This window comes from Suillus discolor (assembly GCF_016758755.1).
Source record: "Suillus discolor strain FC423 chromosome Unknown F5147scaffold_108, whole genome shotgun sequence".
NCBI classification, from domain to species: Eukaryota; Fungi; Basidiomycota; class Agaricomycetes; order Boletales; family Suillaceae; genus Suillus; species Suillus discolor.
In genome coordinates this window covers 38,953-60,790 of record NW_024541355.1, presented here as the reverse complement: position 1 = coordinate 60,790, position 21,838 = coordinate 38,953, and the positions used below count along the sequence as shown (strand labels likewise).

Here is a 21,838-nt window from a genome sequence, read left to right as displayed (position 1 = left end):
ACGAAACGTTGTTGATAACGTCTAACTGTAGCGTGCACGTCGTGAGATGAAACTATGGATGGCAGCAAGACATGATAATATTGTCCCTTTGCTCGGTATTGCGGAGGGATTTACAGAAGAAGGCTTCGCTATGGTCTCTCCCTGGATGGGAGGCGGGACACTTGCACACTATCTCCAGGATCACGAAGGAAACATCCCTTGCAGGAAAAAATTGACTCTGGTGCGTGTTTCTTTGTTCCACCACACAACCTGTTCGAATATCTCGCAGATCAAGGATGTTGCTATTGGCTTGGCATATCGTTCGTTATGATTTCTGTCATTCATCCTGTTGTATATGACCAGCTTTCTACAGTACATTCTCAAAAGATTGTCCATGGCGACCTCACAACTGTAAGAAGCGTATCTCTTATACAAGACAGACAACATTAAGCACCCTCTCCTGGCAGACTAATGTCATCCTTGATGAAAGTGGAAGAGCATTGTTAATCGACTTCGGGCTATCGAATGTGCTCGGCGGCATGGCTGGTAGTTGCCTCTCACTCTCCGTAGCACGACCAGGGGCAGTGCGATTTGCTGCACCAGAACTGTTGGTGGTAGAAGAGGCGACAAGCGAACCTACCGGAAAGGATTCGGCGGTCGACAATGAGCCCCCGGTATCAATACCGAATGTACCCAGCGACATTTATTCTCTTGGTTGCGTAATGCTAAATGTAAGCGCTTCTCGACTATTGCCGTCTCAACGAGGAGTTCACTAATTGCTGGAAAGGTCTTCACAGAAAAGCTTCCATGGTACACCCATGTCTATAGTAATCTAGCTATTGTCGGGGCTCATCACGCGAAGAAGTCGATGCCCTTTCCTTCCCACGACCATCTTTCTAAGGAGCGCAAACAGTTTATCTGCGAGTGTACTTCAGTTCAAGTTGGCGGAAGGCCATCAAGTCAAAATGCCGTGGTTTTTATCGAAGAGGAGCTACGTATTGAAGCTCCCATCCAGCAGTCAATGACAAGGGCATCAAATAGAGATATCCCCACTATCGTCTTGCACCTAGATACGGAGATACCAAGCCATATCCAAGAACCAATTAAAAATGTAGTCGGTCATTTACATCCCCGAGGTGACGGCAACTCTCCTACCAACACCCCTTCTGCGTCGTCATACTCAACCTGCTTAGTGAGTCCTGTCGATTACAAATATTTCTCAAATACTAATCAAATACGACATGTGTGGCTTTACACGCAGACGTCGCAGACAACCCCTTCTGTCACCTTGCACAAGCTGGATACGGAGATACCAAGCCACATCCAAGAACCAATTGTAGATGTAGTCAGTTATCTACACCCTCAAGGAGACGGCAACTCCCCTTCCGTCTCCCCTTCTCCATCGTCATACTCAACCCGCTCAGTGAGTTCTGTCAATTACAACTACTTCTCAAATACTAATCACATCGACGTGTGTGGCGTTACACGCAGGTGTCGCAACCAGCTGATGCACATGAAGGCACATCTTCACGAACTGGCAACACGTCCACCGTGGCGCAGCTATTGTCAACCACCTCGATGTCAGATAGCAACGACTCACCTGTCCTCGCCGATCCGCCAATCAGAAAGGTATCTTATACTCTTAGTTTCAGACGGCATGTGTCACTAACTGATGAGTCCAGTGTACTGTCGTCATTGCCGGGGCCGTTGGTTCTGGGAAAAGCTCCCTTGTCAATCTCTTATCTAGGAAAAGTGTCGCGGGCACATCGATCGACGCCGGGCGCTGCACGGGAGAGTTGAAGGATTACACGATTTCTTTTCGCGACACCGCCTATAAAGTGTTTGATACTGTTGGGTTTACATGCAGTAACGGTCCTTCCTCTGTGCCCAAGGAACGGCCAAAGAAGTATGAAAAACGGCAGATCGGAGAAATATCCGGCCAGGGCAGTATTGACTTGATACTGCTCTGCGTGCCAAGCAGAAACTTTCGTGTGCAAGCGGTGCTCGACATTCACAACAAGATCCAGGGCGAATTGAATGGAAGAAAAGTGCCCATCGTACTCGTCGTCACTCACTTCGAGGAGCAGCAGCCCAGTGCTACTACTCATACTATCGACAGATGGTGGTCCGAAAATTCGTCGACGTTTCAGGCTCAACTGAACTCCATCGCCAAACATACTTGCATCACGTTGAGTCAAGACAAATACTTCGATGAGTCCCGCGAACATATCTTCCGGATTATGGCACAGTATCACACCTCCGTTGCAAGGGAGCTGCCGCAGCGGTCGTCTGGAGGTGACCATTCTACATCACCTTTCAGAGCCCTCCTGGATGATGTGGTCCGGGCTCTTCACATCAAACAACTGTCCGCGCAGGTCCGCGGAGTCGTCACGGGTGGGCTTAGTCTACGACCACGCTCTTCCTGAGTGTATCGGGAAAGTCACTATCATTGCAGGATGACTGGTCCCAAATACCTATGTATGTGTTGAAGAGGTATATTATCGGTTGTTTAAATGTATACTTACCATTGCCGCCCCTTTTATATTAATTACGCGCTTACCACTACTTCTTATCCTTACCTTATGTCATTAGTACTACTGCGTAGCATAGTATACATATTGCACATCCAGCTCAGGCGGCCCAACAAATTGTTGCTCTTGAAATACATTACTCATCACAGAATTGCAAATGTCTACTTCGTAATGTCAAATAACTTGAATAACAGCGACACCGTTGACCAAGCATATGTTACACATGCACATGTACAGTAGATAAGTACCACGACGAGACTTAGAATACATCAAGATGAAATTTCTCCCTACAGACTACCCCGGGCCGTTCATTGTATATCAATTACATCGAGTATCTCCACACTGCCGCTAGTCGACAAGTGGACACGCTTCGGGAAAGTAATTGAAGGTAATAGTATCCAACTCAGAGCTAGCTAGGTCCTCAGCATGATGACCTCGAACGCTAAGAATCAGGCGTGGTCCCAGCACAAACAACTGCGCGAAATGGAAGATTTGCGCAACACCAGAATAAATTTCAGTTTCCACAGAACTTAGGTTCTATGAAGATGGTGAATTATGGCCACGTGTGAAGATCGACAACAAATCGACATACCCCTGAGAGCGTCGGAGAAGAAAACCCGACGTAGAAACAAGAAACTGCAACAAAACTAGCATGTGCAGAACTTCAGTGGAAAGGAAACTATTTTCACATTATGAGCTCACCTCGCAAAATAACACAGGTGAGTTTTCACTAACACCGTGTAACAGTCCCCAATAACACCTCTTGTTGAGTATTGTCGCAGTTCACGCAAGTGCTTTACAGCAATCCAGAGTGTGAGACCCAACAGAAGGAGCTCCAATGCAATGGAGAGTATCCAGGTGATGATATACAGAAGTACGGTATTTCCCACGTAGTCAATCTTGCATCCATAGGTGCCGGAGAGAATCACTTCCTCTGGCATTTGTCAATGAGCGTGATGCAGCCAAGTCTTTCGTCCATAATTGGAGCTTACCCATGGAAATATGCATCATGGACATTGCGGCCATCACTGCGTTGGCAGTTCTGATGACCAGAAAGATGACAACAAGAAATGCCAGCATCTTTTTGGATCGCTGATACATGGCATTCACCCGAGTGATCAAGATGACTTGCGTGATGTTTTGGTCAAGTCAATATATCACGGAGGTGTATAGCTTACCGCCCAACATTGAATCTACGACCTCATTCGTGCTTTCCAGTGTAATGTACATGATACGGCCTGAAATATCCAGTTATCAGCCTCGGAAGATCGTACGCTCAAAATAAACTCACAACTGTAGCAGTTGTTATATTGAACCAACAAGTTGGTCAAGAATCTCACTCACCCCTACATGGAAGTTCAGTGGGCATAGAAGTCATCGGCGTGGAGCACTCACTGAGCTTGTAATTGAAATCGTCGGAACATTAGCTGTACGCCGCCAAGTCAGAAGAAGCGAACACAGTGAATATAAGATGACATACTCAGCATCTTGAGGCTGATTGTGAGAGATCGTTGATGAGCACAATGTCAATCCTCTAGCCTTTCACATACATAACATATCCTATTCCAACATAGCGTATCTAGGATGTGTTCGCGTCAGCTCGACTTGCTAAGCATGTCTAAACATAGCTACATACGCAGAGATACAGAATGGTCATCAGGGACCGACGTCCCCTCTACCACGAATTAGATATAGTTTTACGCCACGTCGGAATCTGCTCACCCAGAAGAGTTCAATCTATTGATCTATTCTTAGTGAGATGGCTACACCAGTAAGGAATTGATCTACCTCTTGTCCAAACGTGAGCACTGAGAATACGATAAGGATGTCAGCGGTTCTGTCACACTCAGTCTTACTCACCCCAATCGTATATTACCCCAACAGAGGCGGCGACTGTACAACCATGGCCAATGTTAGTCACGTCATCATCCGTATGTGTCTCCACGAACCTGTAAAATAGCTGAAAATACGATATGAGTTGATGAATGGCCACCAGGTGGGATCATTCGAGACTAGAGTCATAGTGTTAGAGGATGGGAGTGAGAAGCGGTGTCAAACTTGGTGGATGTATGACGATTGCGCTCGTGGTTGATATACCACCATCCAGCGCTTGCATTGCCGAAGTGAAATTTAATGGACAATATCTGATTGACCGAAGTAGTAAGTATTTCAGCATGGCAAGGAAGGAGGAAGGGAACGTGCCAATACAGGAATACCAATGCCGCAATCACGAAGGTCTTGAAATATCACAAATCAGTGTTGAGCGCATCGATCATTATGGACCGACCCTGACAATGTTTCAATTTCATTGATCCTACACAGGTTTGAACAACAGTTACAGCACCTAGCCACATTGACCGCTCTACTTGCAAGTGAAAAACCATAACCTAAAGTTGTTCTAATCCATGTACACGCTGGTTAGTACAGTTTCGATCAAAAAGTACATACATTTGTCATATTCATTGGCAACTCCCTGTCATAGAACAAAATCGATGTAGGGTAGTCTTACAAGGAGAGCTAAAGGACTCATACCCGATTTCTTTTCGCGACACCGCATATAGGGTGTTCGATACGGTTGGATTTGCATGCAGTACTAACGTCGACGATCCTTCCTCTGTGCCCAAGGAACGGCCAAAAGAAGTATGAAAAACAGCACAGCAGCAGATCGGAGAAATATCCGGCCAGGGCAGTATTGACCCCGCGTGCTTACCTACGCACCTACCAATTTTCGTTCCCTGCGCACTCGTTTGCTGAGGTTAGTATCGTTCTCGTACATTAGACTCGTAACCAGTCTGACTACTATGTGTCAATTTGAGATGGTGAGCATTTATTGACATAGTCAGATTGGTCTGATTTGGCAGGCGAAGCGAGGAGTTTGAAATTTGATTTGGCAGATGCCGGTATGCCGCTTTGGGTTACTTGTCAACAACGCACGTCGCAAACTCTTTCATTTGTACCGTGAAACGTACAGTATCCTCTCAAATACAACAGTACATCGCGCCAAAGTACTAATCATTGATTAGGACAAACTGCTCGAACTCTTGAACCTATTGTTTACAAGGACAAATTTAATGCCTCGAGTGAGTGAAAATGTTGTATCTTTAGCGTACATGATCTCGCTGTCAGCAATTTCAAAGGTGTGATAGTGATACGTGCCTTGTTGGGAGAAAGGAGTAGAGGGAGAATCATAGCAAGGGTCTTTCCAGAGCCTGTTGCAGCTCGAAGTATAACGTGTCTCGCAGAAAGTAATGATATGAGGCATCTGAGCTGGAACAATTTCGGACGTTGTGATCCTTGAGAGGTGTTGTGTCGTTGAGAGGGCCCTCGTAAAGTCCGTTGGGAGATTCTCAATTGTATCTCGAGCAGTGAGCGATAAAGGTCGTACAGAACTCAAGTACTCATGGTTGAAACGTTGAAACTTAACATAGCGTACAGTCTGAGCGAGAGCAGACGCATAACTTGTGCTATATGATCCGAACTACCTCCGGCACAACTGGCACTAGGCTATCAAATTTCAAATTCCTCGCTTCGCCCTGCCACGCCACTCCGAGATCGACCAGTCTGGCTACACCACTTGTGCATCCGTGGTAGTATACACTCGTACATGTCACCTGTGTAACTAACATTATATGTAGCTGTACTTGCTGCAGGTATACCCAATATATTAGTTGACTCCGCCTGTCGCTGAGCTGTACTTGCAGGTTATGAGCCCTGCTCATTCACAACGATAACATTGCCCAAGCGGCCAAGCCTATGTTACACATGTACAGTAGATAAGTTCCACGACGAGACTTAGAATACATTAAATTAAGATAAATTCTCCCCCTACAGACTTCCCACTTATTGTATATCAATTACATCGAGTATCTCCACGTTGCCGCTAGTTGACAAGTGGGCGTGCTTCAGGAAGGTAATTGAGGTAAGAGTGGTTGTTGTGTTCGGCTCAGGGCCAGCTAGATCCTCAGCATGATGACCTCGAACGCTAAGGATCAGGCGTGGTCCCAGCACAAACATCTGCGCGAACTGGAAGATTTGCGCTACACCAAGATAAATTTCAGTTTCCACAGAACTGAGGCTCTATGAAGATGGTGAATTATGGCCACGTGTGAAGATGGACAACAAATCAACATACCCCTGAGAGCGTCGGAGAAGAAAGCCCGACGTAGAAGCAAGAAACTGCAACAAAACTGGCATGTGCAGAACTTCAGCGGAAAGGAAATTATCTTCACATTATTAGCTCACCTCGCAAAATAACACAGGTGAGTTTTTACTAACACCGTGAAACAGTCCCCAGCAATACCTCTTGTTGAGAATCGTCGCAGTTCACGCAAGCGCTTTACAGCAATCCTAAGGGTGAGACCCAACAGAAGGAGCTCCAATGCAATGGAGAGTATCCAGGTGATGGCATATAGAAGTATGGTATTTTCCGCGTAGTCAATCTTGCATCCATAGGTGCCGGAGAGAACCATTTCGTCTGGTATTTGTCAATGAGCGTGATGCAGCCAAGTCTTTCGTCCATAATTGGAGCTTACCCATGGAAATATGCATCATGGACATTGCGGCCATCACTGCGTTGGCAGTTCTGATGACCAGAAAGATGACAACAAGAAATGCCAGCATCTTTTTGGATCGCTGATACATGGCATTCACCCGAGTGATCAAGATGACTTGCGTGATGTTTTGGTCAAGTCAATATATCACGGAGGTGTATAGCTTACCGCCCAACATTGAATCTACGACCTCATTCGTGCTTTCCAGTGTAATGTACATGATACGGCCTGAAAAATACAAAACAACATTAGTTATCAGCCTGGAAAGATCGCACGCTCAAAACAAACTCACAACTGTAGCAGGCGTTAAATTGAACCAACAGGTTGATCGAAAATCTCACTCACCCCTACATGGACGTTCAGTGGGAATACAAGTCATCGGCGCGGAGCACTCACTGAGCTTGTAATTGCAATTGTCGGAACATTGACTGTATGCCGCAAGTCAAAAGAAACAAACACAGTGAATATAAGAATGACATACTCAGCATCTTGAGGCTGATTGTGAGAGATCGCTGATGAGCACAATATCAATCTTCTAGTCTTTTACACATACATGACATATCCTATTCCAACATAGCGTATCTAGGACGTGTTCGCGTCAGCACGACTTGCTAAGCATATCTAAACATAGCTACATACGCTGAGATACAGAATGGTCATCAGGGACCAGCGTTTCTTCTGCCACGAATTAGATATAGTTTTACGCCACGTCGGAATCTGCTCACCCAGAAGAGTTCAATCTATTGATCTATTCTTAGTGAGATGGCTACACCATTAATGAATTGACCTACCTCTTGTCCAAACGTGAGCACTGAGAATACGATAAGGATGTCAGCGGTTCTGTCACACTCAGTCTTACTCACCCCAATCGTATATTACCCCAACAGAGGCGGCGACTATGCGACCGTGGACAAGGTTAGTCATGTCATCACCGTCTGTGTCTCCACGAACCTGTGAAATAGCTGAAAATACGATATGAGTTGATGAATGGCCACCAGATGGGATCATTCGAGACTAGAGTCATAGTGTTAGAGAAAAGCGGCGGCAAACTTGGTGGATGTATGACGGTCGCGCCCGTGATTGATATACCACCATCTAGCGCTTGAATTGCCGAGGTGGGATTTAAGGCCTAAGGGACGGTATCTGATTGACCGAAATAAGTATTTCACCGTGGCTTGGAATTCAGCCTGGCAAGGAAGGAGGAAGGTAACGTGCCAATCCAGGAATACCAATGCCGCAATCATGGAGTTGTTGAAATATCACAAAGCAGTGTTGAGTGCATTATGGGCCGACCCTGACACTGATCTAACACAGGTTTGAACAGCAGTTACAGCACCTGGCCAAGTTGGCCTCCTTAAAATCCACTCTACTTGCAAGTGTGAAAAGATAACCTAAAATTCATGTACACGCTGGTTAGTACAGTTTCGATCAAAAAGTACATACATCCGTCGTATCCCTGTCACAGAACACAAACGACGTGTGTAGCGATGAGGGCAGTCTTACGAAGAAAGCGGGAGGCCATACAAAGAAGGGTTGTATAAAAGACGCCTGGCTAGGGGAGGGGCGCCGGAAATGAAAACATGTGTGACATTGCGCCAACAATTCAACGTTGCAACGTTCAAGCAAGTGAACCCCCTGAAGCCAAGTGGCACCGTGGTCGGGCTTCCAATGGTTGGACCTTGGCGGTGTCAACAATATTACATAATATTAACTTTCTTACACATTCTTATTTCTAAATTTATCGCATAAACGGACTGGCTCCCGAAGACTTATGATCCGTTCCTACGGCCGAGTCTGCGATCTCGACTTTCGACATAAGATCTTCTGCCAGTGAGAATACCGGGCGAACACATTTATTCTAGGGGACTAACTGCAATTACCAGTCGCAGACGCATATTAGTGACTTCGTCCAATCTGGTCACATCGGACTATTCAAACGCTCATCATGATTCATGTCGACGTCGGTCATTTCATGAGGCGGCCGCCGCTACAACCATACCCCACAAATGGCATTTGGTGTTGAGTGCATCAGTCATGCACTTCGCACCTGCTTACACAAACTGACATCCATTTTTCTTTATAGTCCAAGAGGTACTTCAAGTTGGGCTTGTGCCCTACCGTGATGTCAGTGTTGACAAGGATATCCGAGTCTGGGTCATTTACCCAGCCCAACGACGATGCTGCTACCATAAAAACCGACGTGTCTGCCTCACAAGATGCCGAGGGTGATCCATACCTCGTCGTCCTCGAGCCACATGATAATCCGCAGAATATGTCCTTGTTCAGACGGTGGCTTGCAGTCCTAATCATCAGTTCCGGCTCTCTATGCGTGGCGTGTGATTCTTCGATTGCGAGTCATTTTATATCTCATTTTTGGTCGAGACTAACTGTGCTCCAGGCTGCGTTCACAGAACAGGGTGCCGCCCAAACGTTCCATGTCTCACATGAAGTGACCATTCTCGGAATTAGTCTGTATGTGACAGGCCTCGGAATTGGACCGCTCTTCGTTGGCCCGTTGTCCGAAGTGTATGGTACGTCAATTATTTCTATCCAAAAGTATACTCTCATGGAGTTGAGCAGGCCGAAATGTTGTATACCAAGCATCTTATGTGTTTTTCTTCATCTTCACATTCCCCATAGTGTTCGCTCCTAACATCGGTGAGTACATTTACTACCGGAATGGATAATAGATCTACAACAGAACAACAGCTGTTTTCTTGGTCTTTCGCCTCATCACTGGATTCTGCGGATCAGCCTTTTTGAGTGTAGCTGGAGGTAGTGTAAGCGATATGTTTCCGAATTCGAGTATTGCAAGGTAGGCCCTTGGATTTGCGTTCTGTTTGATATTCTGCTGAATCACGTGGCAAGTCCAATGGCTGTGTATACAATGTAGGTTCACCTGAACAACGCTAGCAGCTAAATCATGTGATTGATCATCTTGAAGATCTCCATTTATAGGACCAGTGGCTGGTCCTTTGATTGCTGCGTACATTTTTCGCGCTCATTGGCAGCACTGCTTCTGATATGACGTGATGACGCAGATTCATCAATCAGGTCAGACTCGTTTGGCCTGATCCTTGATCCTCGTGTGACATTTTTCTGATAGCACCTATACTGGGAATGGACGTATCGAGTGCAATTGTGCTGGATTTTTGTAGAGTTGCTGATGTTGGCTACAGTGGGTTTTGCATTTCTTTTGTGAGATCGATCGATTGATTTTTGAATTCAGTTTGTTCCTGAGACGTACGTCCCAGTAATCCTGAAGAAGAAGGCAAAAAGGTAGGAGTGCATGTTCTCTTTTTTCTCATCTTTGCGCGATACATTAATTTGCTTGACAGACTACGGGAGTCGACTGGAGATTCGAAGTTTTACGCTCCTTTGGACAGACGGGAAGGCAGCCTCGCTTCTGCTGTCCTCGTAAGTTGCTACACACCGTTTCGTGAGTTATCAGGGATCAACTGCGCTCCATCGCAAGTAATGATGCGGGACCTTTACTAGAATTACTTCTATTCGACCGAATGGCACTGCTCTTGGATTCCTGGTAAGGGCAATATTTGCAACTCATTGACACGGTGTAAGTACTGACCATTCCAGGAATGCTCTTATTCTTGGAATCCTATACCTGGCATTCCAAGCATTCCCTATTATTTTCGGAGATATTCATAGATTTAATATGCAAACCACTGGACTAGCGTTCATTGGAATTGGACTCGGGATGCTTTCGGCCATTTCCACACAACCGCTCTGGAACAGGTCGCTTTTTCTCTGGTGTTCAGCATTAGTATCAATATTAATGACACTTCTTTCTAGACTATATGCCCGTGAAACTGCCAAATACAACGGTGATCCACCTCCCGAGATGAGGCTTATTATGGGTCAAGTTGGAGCTATACTCGTGCCAGTGGGTTAGTAACCAGTGGCTCTTGGTCGCGTAATGCTTACCATGTCTACAGGTTTGTTCTGGCTTGCGTTCACTACATATCCACAAGTCCACTGGATTGCCCCAATCATTGCATCTGTACCTTTCGGCTCAGGGATATATTTTGTTTTCACGTCAACATTCACGTACCTTGTCACTGCCTACCGCCCAATCGCTGCCTCTGCCATGGCAAGTAACAGCGCAATGCGATCTGCATTTGCCGTTGCATTTCCGCTATTCGCTGGAGTCATGTATGGTGGACTGGGAACTGTTGGCGCTACCGCTCTTTTGGCCGGCCTCGCAACGCTCATGGCGCCATTACCGTGAGTCGAACAAACACCAAGTGGTATGCAACATTGACCCTCATTTCTGAACGTCAGATTCATATTTTACCGAATTGGCGCGCGATTGCGGAAGAGTTCCCGTTTCGCAGCACATTGATCCTTTTACTCATACGACCTATAGATATTAATATTGTAAAACACTAAAGCTTCAACGCATCGCCAACTTAATTTATGAATTGACACATCCGCAGCGGTGGCATTTTCTAAGTGTCGCCGTGCCAGGGCCCCAAGAGACCAAGATGGAACGACACATCAATGCATCATACATAACTCCAGATCCGGCAGCCGGTTATCTTGTCAGGAGACAAGAAACCCGACGAGCACAGCGCACACGTTTCCGTCTGGCGTAATGCTGCAGTGCCTGTCTGTATCAGCTCCTTGAACCTTACACTGGCAGGCGGCAGGCCTGGACAATATTGTGGCTAGTCGCTCTTCCCGAATTTGATATACAGTATTTGGATACTTGGTTACGCTCGGAATGGGTATCCAATATCTCAATGGCGCTTCTGACTTGTGTCAACGTGCCAGTTATCCAGGGGCCGTTGACACTCTGTCTGCACTGCTCAGAGCTCATCACAAATGCCAGATGGTCGCGATGGAGGGTTTTGGAGATGGCCTGTGTTTACGTTTGTTTATGCCGCCACTAGTGTAGGGTCTTGTCGTCGTGGGTCAAGGCTTGCCTTGAAATGGACCACAATCAGGCGATGGCATCAACGACCCACAGCAGTACGGCATGCTGTAGAATGTTTGAGCCATTTGTTGATGTGCTTGGAACGTTGTAACGCTGTCGCATCATATGGACATTATTATTAGGCGCATTTCTTCCCAGATAAAATTCAGAATGATTCTGCTTTTATAAAATGCATAACCAGGACGCATTGCAGTGGTAGAGGATGCGATAGTCTGCCTAGCCATTATGATAACTAGTACGAGCAGGGGCAACAATCATAAAATATTAGGTATTACATAATGCATCGTATTAATATCATGATGACGCAATGAGAGGCCTTCCCATCGGTCTGATGGCGTAGTTGGTTATCGCATCTGTCTAACACACAGAAGGTCCTCAGTTCGAGCCTGAGTCAGATCATTTTTTTCGTACCCAAACCTAGGGAATGGTTTTATATCCATAGAATATCCTGAGTGAATTACATGTGCCTCGAGCGGTAGAAGTGAGAATTACATGAATTTATGCATAATGACAAATCTAGACCATGCTCTGGATTATAAAAACAAATGGCTCCGAGTAATGGAGGAAAAGGAAGTTACATAGGCTCCGACCTCAATCTCCTCATTTCCTGATCACTATCCTCATTGTAATCCCTGAAAGAATTTGCTCGCACGGGCTGTGCTATGTCAGGTTGCGCAAAGTGGTCCCTCATGCGGTTAGTAGCTTGTGTCTGCACCTATCGCAGCAATGAGCGATGAGGCAAGACAAATAACAGAATAGAGCTATAGAACATACCTCGGCCAGGACTGTTTTCGAAACCTGGAACAAAGGTCCTGTCAAACCTAGCTTGACAATGAAGTAGCTGAAAAGTAACAGATGGTCAAGTGAGGATTTTCATTGATAGTAGAATTGATACGTACGAAGTTATTAGCGCCATCAAAGTAAACGTGAAATACAGAGGATTGAACAACACCACCATAGCCTCATTCCAGCCAAGCACGACGAGGACACCGTACATCCAGTATGGGATCTGTGCAATACTCGACACAGTGCTGCGTTTCGCTTCGACGTAGTATGCATCTGCGTCCTTTCGGAAGCGAGAATTAAGGTCAATACACTTCGTCTCAGTGAAGACGATGAGCGTTGATGGGAAATCAAATTCATCCGCAGAATTGAGGGAATCAGAAGGTTTCTGAGGGTAGTACAAATTCAAGGGAAGAATCAATGGGAGTGATCTTGGCGTAACGAGGGATCAGATCAATGGTCTGGAACACCATTCAAATGTAAGTTTATGCAGGAAGAAACTCGCAGACACGTACCTGCTCCTTAGCTGCCTTGAACGCCCCGTCAATATCATCATCGGGTCTCCAAACTCGGGGGACAGCATTCTCATCGTAGCGGAAGCGCTCTTCGAAATGAGTCCGAAGCTTGCCGAGGATCACAGTATCAGCAGTTTGCTCGTCGATCTTGGCCCTTAGAACGAGCCAGGCACGTTTCCGCAGAGCAGCGAGGGATGTGACATTCTCATCATCCGTGCAGTTGAAGCCTGTATCATACATTGTTGAGAGCAACATAACAAAGAAGGCGAAATAACACACTTTTCGCCTTTGCCAAATATGTTGACTCGGCCTTCTCGAGCGTTTTTTTGAACGTGCTCAAGACCTTGTCCCACATGTCTGGTGTAGCTTTGCTGAGACTAATGTCGACCGGTTCAGAAATTTGCTTTTTGAAGTTCCTCTATGGAAATACTTTAATGGATATCGAAGCCAATTCTCGGATAACATACCTCAATCAGGTTGATCATCTTCTTCGTCTCATCTTTCCTGCACTGGTCAGCCACATTACCAATCTCCTCTCTGAGAGACTCGAATTCGTCCTGCCACGTCCAGTCAGTGTCCTCCAGCGAGACCTCCTTCGCACCATCTGCGAACCGTGTCTCGCACTTTGTCTGCGCCTTCCCAACTACGTCCGCGAAGCTATACTCATCACCACGCAAGCCTTCAAGAAGCTCCCTTTTGAAGGAGCTTAGACATGACTTGTGCAAGTTCTTGAGCTGCCCGAGGAAGAGAGGAGAAAGTGTCGAATCCATAACCCCAAGAAGGTCAGTACGCTTGCGCTGGTATACCCCTTGGTGATAACGAGATGCATCACGGTCGTAGCGGCCTAGAAAATGCATAAGAACATATGTAATTTAAATGGGAATAGGATCTTCACTAAGTGCTTGGGACTTCCAATCCCGCATTAAATTACCGAGACCTTCCACAACATGGCCAGCCTCGATAGGTCTCCGCTGCGACTTCGACTGTTCTGTGAAGTCTGCGAGGGCGACGGACGCTATCTCATCACATCGGAATTGCGCGAGGAGTTCCTGCTGAGTAGGCAGATCAAGATCCTTGTTCGTTTGTACTTGTTGCTAAAATGTTTCATCTTCAGTGCGTGATTTGGGAGCATGAATCATTTCCCTACCCATATGTTTTCCATGTAGAACGCCACACCGTCAGCGGGAATTCTTTTGTGGTAGGCGGGCTTGAAGACAAAATCATCTCTCGTCTTGTCCACAAACCGTTTTCGCAGTTCTTGGACTTCGGCTTCGAATTTATCTGTAGCCAGTATCTTGTGAGGTAGTGCTGTGAATGCGAGGTCAAAGTAATCCGAAAGTTGACGATCCTGGAGGTCCTGTGGTTTAGAGAGGGAATCCCAGATTTTCTCGAGGTCTGCAGTAAGGGTAGCTTGGAGGTTCGCAAGAGGAGTAACACCGATATGGTCTCGGATTATAAACAGTAGCAGAGTACGCCCTTGAGAGCTGCACGTGGAAGAACTTAAGGATGCGAAAATGAATTGGCACTTAATGACCTTACCCATCTTGAGCTTTCTTGCCGAAAAGACCAAGGTTGACCTCAAACACGGTCTTGAGAAGACCCATGTTTGCACCTTGGTATAAGCCAACTTGGTGCTCCCAGAGGTTGATAAGAAGTACCTCTGACGAAGCAAGGGAGAAAAGAGCGGATTTGCGTTCAAAGTCCTGAGAGCAATTGAATGACAATAACCATTATTAACTGAAACTCATTCATACCTGATCCTCTCCACGTTCTCGTCCATCCGTGCCTTCCACGTCCATGACCATGACAGCCATGTCTTTCCCTCGGCACATCCAGATACCTCAAGCTGAGTTAGCAAATATACGAAAGTTAACAGTCCATATATTTACCTTTCGTAGTCTGCTGTCGTCTTGTCTCATCCATGACGTCAAAGGTGGTACCAAATAGCCTGTTTAACAGTGTACCTGCCACAGCTCTCAGTGAACGGCACTCCCGGAAATTAGAATTTTAGCGGCTTACTCTTCCCAGTAGACTGCGACCCGAAGACGGCTACTATGTTATAATTGAAGCCGGCGTCGCGCAGACCCCATCGTCCTATCTGGGATGTCAAGTGGGTTCTGTTGGAAGTAGTGTAATTGAGTACTCGAGAAAAATTCATATGCTAGCAAACTAACGTGAAGTTCTTCTCATCATTAATGACTTGCAATCGCTCAGAGTTTGACAAAATCTCGTTACTTGCTGACGCATGTCCATTAATTGTTGGCTTGGTGCCATTGAGCTGTGTAGCGAGTAACGAAGGGTCAAAGGCTGAATGAGGGATTTTAACGGAATGTCCATCGAGCGACATGACTGCGGGATGAAATTGAGTAGGAATGAGTGACAATATTCAAGTCAAACAACACGAAATGTGAGCGTGTAGTCAAACTGACATTGACAACGTTTTAAGCGGAACGTTCAACACGTCTTCTAAAGGGTCTATATTATCACGTGATGTTACACGTATATAGCGGCTTCTCCCGAGATAAAATGCTAGTCTTCTTCATGATCGTCGTTGAACACATCTTGTAACATGTAATACTAAAGTTCATGACCAGTGACTTTAAAACAACGAAAACGACCTCATATACCTGGTTCTTTATAGATGCATGAAACGCTTCACACCAATTTTTCGATGAGCCGCGACTGACAAATGTCTCGGATCACAGAGAGGGGCTTGACGATGAGTATTTATTGCAAACACTCTTTATCGATCCTCCTCTTTCTCTTACTCCCAACGCCACCATGATCATGTTATTTATCCGTGCAGTTAAAAAGCACAAAGCCAAGAAGCAGGCAAAGAATGACAAAAAGCAATCCTCCGACCCTTCTGGTAGTAACGATGAACACTCGGGGCGGAGAGCTCAAAGGCGTGCTCGGCGGGCGGCTGCCAGTAAATGGTATTTTTTCTCATACCTTTAAGCAAAGGATAATTCTATAACGCCGCTTGTAGATGTATCATCAACCATGCTCTGTGCAATCCGGCACTCGGTTTGGCAGCCATTCTGAAAATTGTGATCCAGGAGGCCCACGTTGACTCTTGCGCGCTTGACTGTCTGTGTTTTTGGGCCATTAGACTCCTTTTTTCGTCCCTCATAGTTCCCTGGATTTGTGGTGTACTTTCCGCTTGCTGCGACGCTCATCGTCCCCATGCACAATACAGTCGAATGAGTTAACGCCATTTTCTTCGACGATGGTGTTTCAAACATGATATCGATAAATGTTGGCGACTGCATGACTGTAGCCCTTTCATGTGTGTGTCGCGGGGTAATTGTGATGAGAACTTAAGGTCTTTGATCAAACCGTTCCTTCCGTCATTTGCTCGATGTTCTCATCACGGAGCATAAAGGAGCATAATAACTTCCTGTATTCATGGTACAGTTTCGAATACACACATGCACTTACACTGCAAATATTTCGGGCAAACAGAGTAGACTAGGACTTCGCAGTTGCTCCATTAATCAAGCAGAAGTGAGTTCTGCCCTGGAGTAACCAACTCGGTATTCGATGCAAGAGTTGTGCCATGCAGTAATGATTCAGAGTTCGTGTAAGTACGGTCAGAGCACACTACTTATGCGACCTAAAAGGATGCAGAACCAAACTACCGTGGACCATCAGGTCATAGCTTGCGGTCCCACACAGTGCAACTTCTTCCGCCATTGTTCATGACATCTTAAAAAGAGGGCCCGAATTAGTTTTCCATATCACTCATCCATCACGGAGACTATTTCTCAAGCTTTATTTGATAACCTTCCTACCGAGTTCGTCCTCCTCATCCTACAACATACAGCCCAACCTGCTTTTTGGACATCTGGATAACTGCGAAAGTAAGAAAAAAACATGGCATACAAATACAGTGGATCTCGAACCTTGACGCCTATGTGAACAAATCCAATCTGCTATTCGAACGGAATGACATCTTCACAGCCTTGTGCAGCACATACAGTCCAATCTTCCTTGATTATCAACTAGATTTTTGTAGGAAAGAGACGATCTGGCCTGCAACATCATGGTCGACAGGCCACATGGACCCGATCACACGAAATCCGGAGAACTGCATACCGCAGCAAATGAATTGTTTCATGGGGCTCGACTCATCGCCAATCATAGCGCGGCAAACCGACAAGAATGCAAATTACCAATTCTGCAGGTAAGTTTGTATGATGTCGCTGATCAGTTAAAGGCCCGTTGTGCATGGTAAATGACTTTGGACTGAATTCGGCAATGCGTGACGGACCAGGTGAAGCCACTGTTTTTGACAGTGCATTCGAGGTCCCTTGGACTATTGCATCGCCGTCCGCCAGCGATGCGAAAAATGTAATGCTGAACAATAACACCTAACTCGGCAGCGACACACCGAATGCGATTGCCTCTGGCCAGGTTTGCTTGCCCGATGGCAACAAAGTCCTTAACAAAGGTCCAAAACTCACGGTAGGACACCACGCCACTTCCTGGGCACCTGAACGATGGGACCAACAATACTATTCAACGACTTGCGTAGGGAAGTCGGTGATCAGAAGATCCAGTAAGATGTACGAGCGACTGGAACTCGGAGGACAACTGCGAGACCGCAATTAGTGCAATACCAAGTGGAACATGGACAGGATCTTGATCATCTTGGACCATATTCTGCCGCCTTCCGAAGGTTGCAGAACAGCGGAGGAAGAAGAAAACGGGAAAAATCAGGCAATATATGGATGCGGGATTTGACAACATTCTATTGCAGCCAGTTGCCGTATTTGCGCGGACTGGTCTTCAGTACTTCAGTAGATTCCATCTACCATGTTACGAAGGCGGAAGCTGAGCAGCCCGGACTCTTGTGTTAAGGACCCCAGGCGGTATCTAGTTTCGTATGGGGAAGTCCACCAATATCACCTGATGCAAACAGAATCTAGATTACTCAATGGTATGCGGGAGCGTGACAACTGGGTCCAACATACTGCGCGGCCTTGCTCCACCAGCTCCCGCAACAGTTAGGAGTGCACCTTGACGAACGCTGCGCGAGAAAGCGTCCATTGCAAGGGATCAAGAGGCCTAATGGCACTGGCACATAGAGCTGGCGGGAGGAAGACGACAGGAGAGCAATATACAAATTTCAATACGATCAATGTAGAGCTACGATTCACCTGTTCTGCAAAGGCGGCCCATGACTTTATACAGCACGAAGATCATTACGAAAATTTGGATAAATCACAGCTGGTGGAGTTGGATAAATTTGAAGGCCTTGAGAGGCCGAAATCGATCAGGGTAACCGTCGGGATACAGTGGCCGAGAGCTTAGAGTCTGTTCGGCCACCAATATTTGCGCCAGTTTACGCAGGTCTAGAATCTATATTTTGCTTTCATAATCATAGGACCGTGCTGGTCACAGTGTGACCAACCTTATTAATCAATCAATACTAAGTAGTAGGCATGCCTGTTACCCGTCTACAATCTATCCATCATCGCAACTCTTACAGGATGTCTCGGGGCAGAAAAAGTGCCCATGGTGGTGCAGAGCTAACGGAAGCGAGAGATCGGTGTGTGTGGACGGAAGCAGATGAAACCGTCCTCATCCAGTATGTCACCACCAACCGCTCACAAGGTGGTGATGGTATGAATAGTGATGTTCCGGCCCGGCTTGGCCCAAAAGCCGCGGCTTTGGCCTGGCTTCAGACGGCTCTGGCCTGCAAAAAATCCAAGCTGGGCCAAAGCCGCAAATGATGGCTGGCTTTGGCCCGGCTCTGGCCTGAGCCGTGGCTCAAGTAGGGAATTTGCAATTCTGACAAAGTGAGCATGAGCAGGTCGTTGTGAAACCAGGATTCAACCACATGACTCACCTGGTGATGAATCGTGGCAGTCGAGAGCAGCAGTGGAATGTTGGCGGCTTCTTTGTGATAGTGGGATATCGACATGGACAAGCTCCACCATGCCATTCCCAACACCACAAACACCATGCGCAAACGCCCAGTGCACGTCAGCAACTGCTGATGTAGCTCAGACGAATGCGGATGACGAATGAGAGCAGGAGGAGGGAAGAAGGCGAGGAGGAGAGTGAGGGAGAGGAGATGGATGAGACGAGCAGGAAGGAAGATGTTGAGTAGCATAGGGAGCGCTGGATACAATCCACCCGCGCGCAGAAGAGGTTTCCTATTGATTTAGTGTGAGTGGGCGACTTGGTTCGGCGGATGGGCCATGCGTGACACTCATCGTCGCTGTCTGTATGGACGGTTCCAACCATCAGAGAGAAGTAGTGGTGGGAAGTAGATATGAAAAACTTACCGTTGAATATACATTCTTTTTGTCTGAAAACAAATATGATGGTCGCTAAGCTTGCAAGTTGCCAGAGACTTGCAAAGGAATGTGAATTACTGACGGGCGCTGCAAGGTTCCAAAAGCCGCCGCCCAAGCTGCCGCAAAGAGCTGCAATATAATGTTAAGTCAAGATCAGGTGAACACATCACATGTTGGATGAATATCGAAGCCAGAGAATGTCGTGCAGGATGTCCGTGGAGTGGACCTGCAACTCAGTAAATAGTGCATAATGATTAGCGTGACATATATTAGACAGACATTGTCATGACGTCAAAGTTGAGTCTTGAAGCGACCGTTGTGCTCAACATCAGGAACCAATTTGCGCTCATTCTATTTTTACACAAATGTTTCCCACACAGCCAAAATACTCTCAAAGCCGTGGCCTGAGCCACCGGCTCCTGGCTTTCCAGAATCATGGGCCGGGCCAAAGCCCTGGTCAGGCCATGACTTTGGCCTGGCCTGGCCTGGCCTATATGGACCTGGCCTGGCCTGGCCCACGGCTTGAGGCCAGGCCGTGCACATCACTAGGTATGAACTTTGATCACACGTTTTGGGTTGCTGCTGCCGCTGAAATGGAAAAACACCCCTGCTCGGGTGCAAGCAAAACAGCAGCAGCATGTCAATCAAAATGGGGGCGGGTATGTACTACTACTATATCAGCCTTGGTACCCTCACTAATGATCGAGTTTCAGCTCCGTGGTACATTCAACATCGTCAACAAAGTGGCCAATGCTTCCGGACTATCTTACAGCATGGAACACGGAGCTTCAATCACTCCAGAGTCCAAAAACATGTGGACCGACTTTGTGAAGGTAAAGTGATTTTAATTCGCATCAAACTACTATGACAATGCTAATTACTATGAATCAATAGAAAAATCCAAAGGCCAAAGGCCTTTGGGACAAGGGTTGGAAGCACTATGAGGCGCTGAAAGGTCTCATACCTGTCAAGCCAGGTAACAACAACTTGTTCTTTGCCACCATCGCAACACCACCTCCCATCATTCCTTCGCCTTCTTCTAGCAGCGCAGTCACCTCCCTTTCCTTTGACGAGATCCATATGATGGACCTTGGAGATGCGCTCGATGGGATCAAGTTCCCCGGCTCTATTTCAGGCGGCCAGCGCGCAACCCCCCTTACCCCAGAGAGCCTCCCTCCATTCGACGCTGCACAGCAACCCTCCCTTGAGTCGGTCCGTGTTAGTGCGCCATCATCAACAGCTTCCAGTAAACGGAAGCTGATTGATGATGACGAAAGTACGCTTGATATCGTTACCCGCCCCCCACATTCAACGAAATCGGGAGACTCGGCGAAGTCTGCACACCTGATGATGCCTGTGGCCATCCAGCAGATGGGGACTAATATTGGCGGTCTTAACATGACGTTAGAGCGCACGGCCAATGCTCTTGAGGCCAACACCTCCAACACCTTGGTGCGATCAGTAGATCCCATCCCTTTGCGCAGGCAGAAGGCAGTGAAAAAGTTGCAGAGTGAGGGTCTAGAGGACGTACAACTACTCAATATCTTGAATAAATTTTAGGCCAACATCGCTATCATTGATATTTATCTCGCTATTGAGGTAGATAGTCTTCGGCGGTTGTTTTTAGAGCAGCATTCAAAGTAGCGTTACATGTATTCTTGTCGTGTCGTGTTCTCTTGTATTGTACTTGTAGTAGCAAAGCAATATCACTATTTCTATGGATCATAGTCATCAATAAGGGTCCGGTCTTGATCTGACAACAATGTCATCATTTGACGGAGATACTTTGGATCATAGTCATCGATGAGGGTCCGAATGGCTATGGTGTTAACGCGACTACAGTACTAGTGGTTCTATGATTGCCTGCTCCCCCTCTGAATCCTTTCCCTGTTGTAGGCCTCCCACATCTCACTAGCAATCTGGTCACGACAGAGGCTCGCACGAGTGCGTGCGTGCTCAGTAGGAGGACCATTAGCAAGGTCTCCAGTGTCAGTGAGAATGTGCGCATCTAACACATTACGATAGTCCATCATGTCGTTTGGATCGTGAACTCGAATAACGTTGTGCACAAGACACAAGGCAGGAGGAATGCGCGCTTGAATGTCCATTTTGTACTCTGGCGGGAGGAGAAGGATACGAAATTGGCGCTTGATGACACCAAAAATGCGCTCAACAGCATTTCAAAGCATTGCATGACGCAAATTGAAAAGTTCTTTGC

General features: G+C 46.7%; 4 protein-coding genes and 1 non-coding gene across 5 annotated transcripts; 3 read left to right on the top strand and 2 right to left on the bottom strand.

Moving 5' to 3' along the window:
* Positions 1-1,335: 1,335 nt before the first annotated feature.
* Positions 1,336-2,131, top strand: F5147DRAFT_620460 (P-loop containing nucleoside triphosphate hydrolase protein; the record flags this gene model as incomplete). Its single annotated transcript, XM_041432607.1, has 3 exons — positions 1,336-1,402; positions 1,471-1,608; positions 1,662-2,131. Coding segments are annotated over exons 2-3 (519 nt in total), but the record flags the coding sequence as incomplete, so codon positions are not given.
* Positions 2,132-5,633: 3,502 nt separating this feature from the next.
* On the bottom strand, positions 5,634-5,804 carry F5147DRAFT_544259 (uncharacterized protein; the record flags this gene model as incomplete). The annotated part of the gene is made up of 1 exon (XM_041430298.1): positions 5,634-5,804. A coding segment is annotated over one exon (171 nt), but the record flags the coding sequence as incomplete, so codon positions are not given.
* Positions 5,805-8,952: 3,148 nt separating this feature from the next.
* F5147DRAFT_725404 (major facilitator superfamily domain-containing protein) lies at positions 8,953-11,508 on the top strand. Its single transcript, XM_041439117.1, has 14 exons — positions 8,953-9,410; positions 9,459-9,591; positions 9,641-9,718; positions 9,770-9,875; positions 9,929-9,949; positions 10,005-10,046; positions 10,102-10,114; positions 10,167-10,238; positions 10,290-10,339; positions 10,399-10,499; positions 10,559-10,601; positions 10,655-10,813; positions 10,871-10,965; positions 11,014-11,508. Exons 1-14 carry the CDS (start codon positions 9,183-9,185, stop codon positions 11,304-11,306), a joined length of 1,434 nt encoding a protein of 477 aa, XP_041286025.1. The 5' UTR covers positions 8,953-9,182; the 3' UTR covers positions 11,307-11,508.
* An 831-nt stretch (positions 11,509-12,339) lies between these two features.
* Positions 12,340-12,413, top strand: F5147DRAFT_t122. Its single transcript has one exon. It is a non-coding gene; the product is annotated as a tRNA-Val (tRNA).
* A 50-nt stretch (positions 12,414-12,463) lies between these two features.
* F5147DRAFT_725383 (RHD3/Sey1) lies at positions 12,464-15,745 on the bottom strand. Its single transcript, XM_041439116.1, has 14 exons — positions 15,487-15,745; positions 15,332-15,429; positions 15,202-15,276; positions 15,067-15,152; positions 14,852-15,015; positions 14,460-14,796; positions 14,208-14,406; positions 13,780-14,156; positions 13,592-13,730; positions 13,313-13,539; positions 13,199-13,258; positions 12,914-13,116; positions 12,789-12,855; positions 12,464-12,729 (listed from the first exon to the last, which is right to left on the bottom strand). The coding sequence occupies exons 1-14, from the start codon at positions 15,657-15,659 to the stop codon at positions 12,589-12,591; spliced, it is 2,346 nt and encodes a 781-aa protein (XP_041286024.1). The 5' UTR covers positions 15,660-15,745; the 3' UTR covers positions 12,464-12,588.
* Between the last annotated feature and the right edge of the window lie 6,093 nt (positions 15,746-21,838).

Coding starts and splice junctions, on each gene's coding strand:
- F5147DRAFT_725404 (XM_041439117.1), top strand. CDS start 9,183: ATGTCAGTGTTGACAAGGATATCCGAGTCTGGGTCATTTACCCAGCCC. Junction 9,411..9,458: donor TGGCGTGTGATTCTTCGATT/GCGAGTCATTTT, acceptor ACTGTGCTCCAG/GCTGCGTTCACAGAACAGGG. Junction 9,719..9,769: donor AGTGTTCGCTCCTAACATCG/GTGAGTACATTT, acceptor ACAGAACAACAG/CTGTTTTCTTGGTCTTTCGC.
- F5147DRAFT_725383 (XM_041439116.1), bottom strand. CDS start 15,659: ATGTCGCTCGATGGACATTCCGTTAAAATCCCTCATTCAGCCTTTGAC. Junction 15,016..15,066: donor GAGAACGTGGAGAGGATCAG/GTATGAATGAGT, acceptor AATTGCTCTCAG/GACTTTGAACGCAAATCCGC. Junction 14,157..14,207: donor TTGGAAGTCCCAAGCACTTA/GTGAAGATCCTA, acceptor TGCATTTTCTAG/GCCGCTACGACCGTGATGCA.